Source organism: Bombyx mandarina, chromosome A1 (genome assembly GCF_030267445.1).
Source record: "Bombyx mandarina strain Sakado chromosome A1, ASM3026744v2".
In the NCBI taxonomy this organism is placed as follows: Eukaryota; Metazoa; Arthropoda; class Insecta; order Lepidoptera; family Bombycidae; genus Bombyx; species Bombyx mandarina.
Genome location: NC_143234.1, coordinates 15,377,882 through 15,389,375, shown reverse-complemented (window position 1 = coordinate 15,389,375; position 11,494 = coordinate 15,377,882). Strand labels below are relative to the sequence as shown.

General features: G+C 33.9%; 1 protein-coding gene across 5 annotated transcripts in view; it reads left to right on the top strand.

Annotated features, from left to right (window-relative positions):
- Positions 1–328: 328 nt before the first annotated feature.
- Positions 329–11,494, top strand: part of REPTOR-BP (REPTOR-binding partner) — a 29,238-nt gene continuing 18,072 nt past the window's right edge. Inside the window, exons 1-2 of one of the 5 annotated variants that reach the window (XM_028180585.2) lie at positions 8,358–8,656; positions 8,978–9,033. In XM_028180585.2, the coding sequence (XP_028036386.1) occupies positions 9,010–9,033 (24 nt within the window). In that variant the 5' untranslated portion in view covers positions 8,358–8,656; positions 8,978–9,009. Of the gene's footprint in view, positions 780–8,357; positions 8,657–8,977; positions 9,034–10,226; positions 10,506–11,494 lie in introns of those variants that run through there. The other 4 variants (XM_089739393.1, XM_028180448.2, XM_028180375.2 and 1 more) reach the window with 4 other exon arrangements.

Genomic DNA, 11,494 nt, shown 5'->3' with positions numbered 1-11,494 from the left:
AAAGGTCTTATCGATTAGAATGCTGAACACAATCAAACGTTCTTTAATATTTCATAAGTACTACCGGGAATTTCAGCGATTCTAAACGATAAGATTTTTTCATAAAGAGAGTTAATTATAAAAAATATTAAAATTACTAAAAAAGCCACCTGGTGGGGGGTAGGGAGACTAATAATCGACAGCAGCGACGCCTGCTGTCCCGGGCTCTAACTAAAGCAAAAATAAAAATGAGAGTTGCGCATCTATCTCAAATATATTAAGTGTATAATCTATGACTGACATCATAGATAATATACTCATATAGTGTATAATCTATGACTGACATAGATGGCATAGATTATCAAAATTAAGACACATTACGGAGGAAAGATCTACAATCACTCAAACTTTTACAGAAAATTACTAATTTTGTTAGGGAACAGTACTGGTAAAAATAATCCAGTGACTGTAGACTGTATATCTGAATTAGTTAATATTTCCCTCAAATTTCCCCATGATAAAGTTAGATTTGTTTTTAGGCGATTTTTCATTAAATTGAACGCATCAATGTATTTTCCAAAAAACCTGTCAAATTCTTGTCAAATGAGATATGACCTTGCTAGTTTGTAAACAACACCTTGAAGAATTGATTTTGTTAAGTTTATTTTATCTAATTTCCTGGTTGTTTCACTGTGCAATTGTCTGATAATTATTTGACAGACAACACGCGTGTGCTATAATACAAAAACATGAATATCGATTTTGAAACAATGGCTGTTCTTGAAGAGGAATCGCAAAATGTAAGCTACTAATTATTTTCTTTGTGCTTCTTCAAATAAGGTTGTTGGTAAACAACATGTCGAATTCAATGTGGACTATATGGGAATTATGTCCGTACAAAATACGAATATAATCAAAAATTTTGGTTTTAGTATATTAATTGAACTCCGTGTTTACATATAGCTTCAATAATACTTAAAATATATTGCACAAAAAGATGGAAGTTTTCGTCATCTCAAATTACAGTTTGTAATTACTCACTGTATGCTAATCAGAATAGCCTACATTTCGCAGAAAAGACACCGTGTTTTGTGCGATAAGTAATCTTTGCCTTTGGGTATTGTGGACACTTAAATAATAGAACAATATGTCGTGTGTAGGCACTAATGCTATGCTTAGAGCTGAGAAATCTTTCCCAACAGCTGTGCTTTGTCTTAAAAGGTTGTCATACGAAATGGTTTGGATTTGTAAATTATGATATCAATGTGTGTCACTAAAACTGGATTTTCAAGGACTATTATTAAAGGCCTCAAATTGCAAAGTTACCTTTCAACATTTTTATAATTCTGATTTAATGCTTTTACAATTAATAATTACAAAAATTCATCATAATAGACATCATTGTTTCGGGTAAAAAAAACAATAACCATCGTTATTAATTAGTAACTGGAACATTTAACTTTAAAATGATTTGTGTATGTACCTATTTCGTTTGAGTTTGGCATAAATATTATGCATATTAATCAAGATATTTAAACTAGTGAAGAATCCATAAATGGTGTAATAGTGACATCTGTGATTAGTTACGCGAGTATTAAAATGCACGAAATAATAAAAAAAATATTTTCAACATGGTTTCAACATGTAATAACAGATGGCGCTTTTGTAAATTTTTATGAAAATTTCAGACTAATGACGGAAATGTTTTCCGAGTTTAAGTACGTAGGTACCTATATAGATATGTATAATAGAAGAAGAATAGTATTTCTATTTCTTTGCAACGCTCTATAGCATAACTAAACCAAGTGTATGAAGTTAAACATATTATGAGATGAGACCTTAGAACTTATATCTCAAGGTAGGTGACGGCATTTACGTTGTAGATGTCTATGAGCACCGGTAACCACTTAACATCAGGTGAGTTAGTGAGTGAGTCGGTGTTTCCCGAGCGCTATGACATGTCCATCTTCAAACGAGGCTTGTGGAGAGTATTAAGCGGGTAGGCAGCGGCTTGGCTCTGCCCCTGGCATTCCTGAAGTCCATTGCTCGTCTGCCTACTAAGGCAATAAAAAAAAATAAAAAAATTCGTTAGCTCGTCCAACCACCTAAGCTATAAAAATAAATAAAAAACCATAGTAGTACATATTTTTAACTCATTCGCGTATTTTGTTTAATATTAATACAAATGAACTCGTTTTTGCGAACAAGACGAATTAGGAGAATGCTGAATTTGAAATTTGAAAGCATCTATTCCAAGAAAAACATTTTCTACCTACGAAGCACTATAGAGGGCTATAGTGCTTCGTAGATTTAAATTGGTTCTTAATAATACGAGTGGGATTGTCGGATGTCGGTGTGGATAGGTTAAGTTTGTTTTGTACTTCTATCAGGAAAGCCTGCTAGCTTTAAGTTTTTAAGCATGGCTTTATGGGTTAGGCGCCCGGTGCAATCGTTTTCATCTAATGAAGATGATACTATGCCGGATTACTTAAAATATACTCACGAACGACTTTCACGGTGATTGAATAACAGCAAGAGAAATACCTACATCGAGCGTTTTTTTTTTTTGCATAATTACACGTGGGTTTATTGTAAGACCGCACGGGTAGGTACCACTACTCGGCCATTTCTGCCGCATGACAATCATACCTTCCAGTTTCAAAGACTGAACAGTCATCATACTATACAATGAAGACTCAGACTTAATGTGGTACTGGTAGTAGGGACTACCATGTGGTAGTGGGCACTGGTGGTAGGTCATCTTGTGAGTCCGCGTGGGTAGGTACCGCCACCCTGGCTATTTTTGCCGTCAAGCAGTAATGCGTTTCGGTTTGAAGGGTGGGGTAACCGTTGTAACTATACTGAGACCTTGGAACTTACATCTCAAGGTGGGTGGCGCATTTACGTTGTAGATGTATATGGGCTCCAGTAACCACTTAATACCAGGTGGGCTATGAGCTCGTCCACTCATCTAAGCAATAAAAAAATAAAAAAATGCATTAAAGTACCCACCTTCATTCGACGGCATTCACTTTGTGAGGTCAATGAGCCACCACTTAACACCAGGTGACTGAGAGCTCGTAACAGTCTTTTTCAATATTGTGTCTTTGCTTACGTCACGTCACAAAGAAGATATAAGTTTGAATAATAATAATAAATCTTAAAATAATATTAATTTGTCTGTTTATACAAATACTTACTTAATTACCGAAGGCGTCTTATTCTATCAAGTAATTCAAACACAAGCGTCTTGACTATAAGTACATATTATACAATTAAAGTTTATTTTTGAATCATATTACATTCGAATGTAAAGGTAATTTGAAACTGAATGTTATAGTTAATTGAACTTACATCATATAACATACTTTCAAAGACTCGCAATATTTTAACGGGAAAGTGTGAAATACTCTAGTTTAGAAATGATAGACAGATCCGAATTAATTTGTTTTCAAATTCCATTCGAATCATCATCATCATCATTCTTTCCTATTACCCTCTGTTGGGGTGTAGGGCTCGAATCAAATTTTTCCATTTACATCGGTCTTGGGCAGTCTGTTCTAGCTCCTCCCACGTCATGCCCGAGACCCCTAGCTCCTGCTCTACCGAGCGACGCCAAGTTGTTCTGGGGCGTCCTCTCTTCCTCTTGCCAGACACTTTCCAGGTCAGTGCTCTCTTTGATAGGTGGGTATCGGGCTTTCTCTTTCTTTCATTCGAATAAACAAAAATAAATCGGATTGACAACATTGATTACATTTCTTGTTTTCTGAAGTTGGTACAACACAGGCAAAACGTCATATTCTTCACTTCTAAATAAGTTATGAATTATGGTATAATCTATGGCGATTTTAAATTAAAAGTGTAAAAGTAATTTAGCTGAAGCTTCGCTAAAGTAGTTCTTTATACTCTAGGTATTTTTTAAAATTCTATATAGTATAAATATAGTATAAATTCCAATAGTATAAATTCTATAAAGTAAGTTGTATTAGACATTCGCCCGTAGTTTTTTTTTAATTTTTATTGCTTAGATGGGTGGACGGACGAGCTCACAGCCCACCTAGTGTTAAGTGGTGTTACTGGAGCCCATAGACATCTACGACGTAAATGCGCCACCCGCCTTGAGATATAAGTTGTAAGGTCTCAAGTATAGTTACAACGGCTTCCCCGCCCTTCAAGCCGAAACGCATTAGTGCTTCACGGCAGAAATAGGCGGGGTGGTGGTACCTACCCGCGCGGACTCACAAGAGGTGCTACCACCAGTAAGTAAGTACCACCCTAGTCTAGTCAACAAGTTCAAAAACGTGTTAAATAGACATAAAGCTCCTAAAAATATGTACGATAGCTCATTGGATGCGGAATGATGTCTACAAAAATGTTTTTTAAGGGCTTATTAGCACATAAAAAATTGCGATTGTTATAAACAAAATAAGATTAAAAAAAAAAGGAATTTGATTTTTCCTTAATAATTTCTAAAATAATGATATTTAAGGAATTTTGAAAAAAGATCCTGAAAGAGGAGGAAATTTCCAATAAAAAAGTCCCAACTCCCGGAATTCTATCTCTATTATTTATAAAAAAAAAATAACGCTGAAAATAGCGCTCCGCGAGGTCGCTACGGCATAGGCGCGCAGTCTAAAAAGCCGGTATATCACCTAAAATAATTTTTTTATAGTATTAAATAACAATTTAAAAATTTGAATAATTTATGGTGTAATCTAAACACTTGAAGGAAAAAAACCTCGGTGAAAAAAAAATTTTACATCTATTTTTAAAAAATTTACACCATTGTTAATTAACTAACTTTTTTCCAATCTCTGTTTTTATAAATTACGGTATAAAAGTTACAATAATTCATCTATAAATTTTTCCCTTCGTGGAGCTCTTATCATTTAAGTACTTAATAAAGTTAAGCAAAAAAAATTTTTTAATCTTTATTATTTTGATAATTATAATTTTTTTTAATTAACAAAAAATTTAATTTCTAAAAAATGTTATGAAAAATTTTTTTTTTTCGTAATATCTTAATATTGCTGTTTTTGCATCTACCATAGGTTTTAATTAACATTTAAAAAAAAATTTTTACGCTATTTGTTAAGAAATTGTTTATAAATAAATAGACTATTTTGGGATTTAAAAAAAAAAAAGAATTACCGTCTTATTGTATAGGTGAAATAAAGATTTAGAAAAAAAAAAAATTCTTAAATAAATGTTTTAATTGTTTAAAATCGTTTTTTTCATATTTCAATTGTTTAAATAATTAGTTAAGAAATTATTTTTTTCTTAAAAATCATCATTGACTCTTTTCAGCGGATTAACAAAGAAATACATTTTTTTATAAATAATTTCATTGTTTATTAACTTAACAATTTATTATAAAAAAATAATATTAATCGTTATATTTTTTTTCGAAAACTACAAAAAATTATAAAAACAACCATACATAACAAAATATAGAAAAAAAAAATTGTATTTTTTACAGCATTTTTAGATATTATATGATAATGAAATTACAGCCGTTACATAATTTGTCAAGTTATAAATTGTTATAACTTTTAAACTATAAGAGATACGGTAAAGGACACTCAGGTCATTTTTATAAAGGATTTATTTATCTTTAAAATAAATTCAAAATCGATCCTGTAACTATTGTTTATCAGTTATATTCCTCCTCTTTCAGGATCTTTTTTCAAAATTCCTTAAATATCATTATTTTAGAAATTATTAAGGAAAAACCAAATTCCTTTTTTTTTAAATCTTATTTTGTTTATAACAATCGCAATTTTTTATGTCCTAATAAGCCCTTAAAAAACATTTTTGTAGACATCATTCCGCATCCAATGAGCTATCGTACATATTTTTAGGAGCTTTATGTCTATTTAACACGTTTTTGAACTTGTTGACTAGACTAACCCGTAGTTTTGAGAAAAACTATGTATTTCATAGGCGGTGCGTGCAAATGTTCTTTTTCTTTATATTTGAAGTAATACTGGTGGCTCTGAGGCCTTTCCAGTTTCACTAGGACAGGTGGGCGAGCAAAGGCTCTGCCAGAAGGGGTGGGACTTGCTAACAGCTGCTGGAGCGCCTCCGAAGGAGACCTAACAACTCAAGAGCAGTTGCTTCGCGAATGCATCTACTAACGGATCGGAATCGCGACCCACCTAGAAGATTCGACGAGAAACTCAGCAGACTGATGTATGGGTTAGGTTGCTCGTCGAACTCTTTGTCGAGTTCGACGAGTACGGCTACCGGAGTTCCTAAGCCTGCTCCTAGTGTTAGAGCTGAAGGCGTCTAATGCAAAGGTTATTGGATCTGATGGATCCGTAAGGACATCTAGGGCGTCGACGGCGACTGGCTCCTGCGTGATCAGGATTCGGGAAGTAGTCAGCGGCGGCAACGATAAGGCCAATATCATGACCAATGCGTGTACATGTCCAATCGATAGTGGATCTAGTAGATCGTGAAGCAATTTTCTTCTAAGTCTTCTTGTAGTCATTTGGTTGTCCATTAGATATTTAGCAAGGTTATTTGCATAGGTTTCTAATATTTTAAGAGTAGGTTTTAGAATGATAGGTTTATGTATATTCTGTGTAAGTATAAGTGTCCTTTCGTTACTTACATGTCTATATACAAATATTATAAATAGTATGAATCCGTTAATCAAACATGAAATCTCAATCAGCTATTTCTATTTTAATGTATCCTTGACCTAGGGCAGTGTGTTCCTTGGTAGAAACGCAATATCAAACTACGCAGTTCGTAGCGCAGACGAGAAATCGTATACATTTTACGACTTAAGATCCCGTGTTGCAGTCATTGTTCGAATCTTTTATTTTATATTCACGAGATCGACATATTTTTGTTAAAATTAATAAAATGTCTGAAAAACTTTCAATTGTTATTTACAAAATCGTTTACAAAAAAGTGATGCGAAGCGAAGCTGTATTCAAACCAATATTTCTTAAATTTTCAATACTGCCTAAATTGTCACCCTAATTAATTTTTATTTAAAAGTATTTTCTTTGGTTTTCGTGAGTCTTGCATGTAATTAAAATTACTTTTACAGTTCTGACGTTTCGAAGAATACTTTAAACTTTACAGAAACTTCAACAATTTACATATTTTATATATTAATACGTGAAGGAAAATTTTGTATCCCTTTTTACGAAAATTGCGTGGACGGAAGAGTATAAAATTTCCCACACTTATAGAGAATATAGAGAAGAAGTGCAGAATGCTAATATTTTTTTAAATTATGCCATAAAATACATTAAATCAATAAAAAAAACATTACACACACTACCATGTATTTGACGCACACACGTATGCATACTATTTATTTATTGTCAAACTTTTGTTCTTGACGTCTGTGGTCAAATTGAGAATAGATTAAATATTGTTTGTCTTTATAAATATTTTTCTATAGTGTAATCTTGGCGAAATTTGTGATTATAGAAGTATAATAATCTTTGTTATACTTCTATAATATATGGAGTCTTTGAAAATAGAATCATAATAGTGTACAAACTTATAATTTCAATTAATTATAGTCGAATTTCGACTACCGGGCGTACACTAGTTTTATTAGATCGGCGACTTTAATTAGTTTTACAGCTACGCAGTATTCGTTCATTTTCGTGCAAATTGGAACTTTCATAAAATAGATGACCGTCATAAATATTATACTTTTTTTGTTTGACTTAAGCAATTATCCAAACATTAAATCTTTAATATGGGATCAAGAACTAAGAGACGTATTTTTCGTTATGGTTTTTAAAACCGTCAAGAACAATCGTAACTCCTTGAAAGGACTGGACAACAAATAATAGTGGTTTTAAACATTTGCACTAATTTGCAGTAATTTTTAACGTACCTAATCGTTGGTAGAGTAAGGAGCTATTACAATTTCACGCGGACCGGTAGGTGAGCTCAGAAGCTCAACCTGAGAGAGTTGATACCACTAGCCTTAGCTAGAGCACTACTTTGCTGAATCTACCACCGGATCGGAATCGCGACTCACTTAGAAGATTCGGCAAGAAACTCAGTGGGTTGTGTGTATGGGCTAATTCGCATTTCGAACTCGTCGACTCCGACGAAGAGTAATGTGAATAAAAGTTAACTCAAATTTGTATAGAGTTGGAACGTTTGCCGCTAGAGGCGCTGTTCCAATACAAAATTGTGTTAACGTTTACGCTATCGAGAACGTTAAAAACGTGTACTAAGCACACTGCATGCGTTGCAGTATATGTACATGCTAGTGCACTTTGCATCGGCTATCTCAAATGACTGTTTAATCAATATCTGGGCGTTTTAGTTCCCTCCTTAAACGCGATTACGGCGCAACGCACACACGCGCATCGTTGTATTGCAGGCGCTGTTACCGAGTGCAGCCAAACGATAAGGTCATTCTGTGCTAAGGTGGGGGACTGTACTACAATGAACTGTATTGCGACATATCTTTTGCCTTCACAGTCTGCGTTTACATCGTAATTCTAACACAGGACGGCGTATTATAAACAAGTCGCTTCGAAAAGAAATAATATTATTAAAAGCTTTTAAAAGAGAATTGGACGCGGTCGTTCCCACTGCGCAACGCGTCGCCGCGCGCACTGTCAGTTTGTGTCTGTGAGTTACGCCAGGCGCCAGTGCTGCCCGAAATCGACGATAAAACCCACAAAACGTGAGTACAATCTCAGCTAGAAAACGAAATAAAACTAAATAATGCTTATCTGTATATCTGCCGGCTAGTTTGAATTATTATGTGACGTAATCATACGAAAATAACATTTTAGGTTAGAATTGATACTAATTGCGCCGCACCAAACGGCGGTTGCGACGCAGTACCTACGGTACGGCCCGCATCAGCCGGTATCTAGTCGGCAACCGAATTGTTTTGCTGCGTATCATACATTAACATAAAAATACGTGCAGTGTGCAACTATGTTGTAAGGAAATACTTTATTTACGTTTGTTCTCATTGTACATAATTATTGTGTGTAAGGTCATGGTGTTTCTCAGCAAAATTGAGGCAGTATGGAATCGCTGCGCAATTTAGAGGTACCTACATTTTTCTTTAACAAATTTATTTAATAAGAAATAATAATATATTAGTAGGCATATAAATTATTTCAACATTTTAGAAGCAAATATATTTTATGCAATAAGTAAATACTTAGGCGTCAATAGTTCAAATGTAATAATTAGATATAATTTCCATGTAGGTAGGTATATCATATTTCAATGCAATGAAACATTCTAATACCTACCTCATCATAGGGATAGCGACCTATTAATGTTAGAAAGCTGAGACAAGCATTACTTACACAAACGGATTGTCTTCCTGAGTATTCTCTAATCTCAACAGTAAAATCAAAAAAAATTAGTAGAATTTGTAAATATCCATTACCGACTGTTACAACAGCTAGTCTACACAATTGACAGGTATTATTATTAAAATTATTTAATACTTCTAATACAAATAATATTATTATTCTACCATATAAAGTATAAAACTAATTGAGCGACGAAGGCTACCCAAAGACTAAAGATCTTATCAAGGCTAACGAAAATGTATGTTGTTAAAAATCTTTGTAGTTGTTCGTACACCAACAAAGCAAAGCAAAATACTGAGAACGCATGGATTTTTTTTCAAATTGTTATTCATTTTGGGATTGAGAACTTTGCAAAAATCGATTTTGTTTTTAAAATCAAAGTCGATTTTTGCAAAGTTAACAGCTTCGTTTGCGTGTGGAATGAGAAAGCACATTATAACATGTTTACTGCGATTTTAAAGCCCAAATAACTTGACTAACGAACAAGAATGTTTAGGTCGTATTTTGATAAAATATATTTTTCCAATACTAACAAAAAGATATGGGAAAGATAAGATATTGTTAAAAAAAACAATTTACGGTTTAATGTCATGCTAATTTCACAGGGTATTTGGTTTGGAATGTTATAGAGTATTTTGACTTTTTTAACAATATATATCAAATCTTTTCATGCCTGCGATTGACGGAACCCTAGGAACATACAGAATAGGAAATGCATATATTTTCAAAATATCATATTATAATATAAGGAAAAATATCCAGTATGCACCTTCATTTTTCAAAAAGATTTTATATCATATCAAAACTACCTTTTGAACAATAAAGAGTAAAAAGTACGACACGAATAAATAAAATGATAAACATGGAAACATGCTACGAGATTCATTTCACTCAAGTTTAAAAATGTTTTGAGCCCTGGATATTTAGGTGCGCTACCCAGGTAAGAGCTATGCCGGCGCAGGTCTATCGCGCAGGCTCTAAAAACTCATAAATCAATATCCCTGTCTGGCTCAAGTGCTTCGCCCTGTTGCGCATTCACCTCTGCAACTGAGGGCGACACGCCTGCCTCGAGACAGTGCACTAACTACGCCATTGCATATTTTTTATGGCGTCATTCAATATGCGGTTCACACAGTCTGGTTAATTTCTACGTGGACGTTTTGCGTGATGGCTGTGAAGGTCGTTCCGATATGGAATGTGAGTTTATAGATTAGAGTTCATTTTGAAATTACAGAAATGAATTGTCCGGATGAGTCCGAAAAAGCAGCATCGGTGAATTTGTAGTCGATCGAAATATCGCTAGGGCGGGCGGTCTGTTTACATTGGCTGGGAACTCAAAGTTTGAAATCGATTTAAGAAAATCTGATGTACTCGTAGTAAGGAATAATGTGTCGTGTTATAATTATCTTGTTGATGACCTTTAAAAAGTTTAGTAAATAATGTTTTGCTTACCACCAATAATCGATGGATTAGTAAATTAAATGAAAATAGGTGTGGAAAATGGAGCTTTTAGCTAAACAGTTCAGTCGTTGCGACTTATATCAGTGCATTCAAAATGGCGGCGGAAAACTTTCTGCCTGAAATATTTATGTGTTCTACCTAGCTACCTGGTTTATGAACGATGCATTTTGATGACTGCTGCAATAATCAATAATTTCTGAATTCATGTTTTGATATATTTTACAAATTAAAAGTATATTTCGAGTAAATCTTACTTCAATTATTGATCCGAATAATGGCGATGCATCCAATATGGCGGCGTACTGCGTAGTTTTCTAGACATCAAAATTGTGATGGTGACAGTGATGAATGACCGAAGATTTTCGAATTTGTAGACATCTTGAATTAAATCTGTGATTTAAGAACACGCAACCATTATCGATCCGACTAATGACGGTATATCTAACACGTTGCCGCGAGCTTTCGAGAACGTTCTGCCTGCAAAAAATGGCTTTAATCTGTTTTCCATTACGAAAGGAAGATTATCGTTTTGTGACAAACAATTTTTTTTAAATAGATATTTAGTGCAATGTGAATTAGACTTTAAGTTCTTAACTAGAGAGCATACCAAACTTCAAACACATATCATGCAATCAACTTAAGCATGTCTCAACGAGGCCTTGAGGTCATCGAACCGGCGTTTTGTTCATTTGTTTGCAGTTTTCTGCGTCTTAACTTGGCCACTT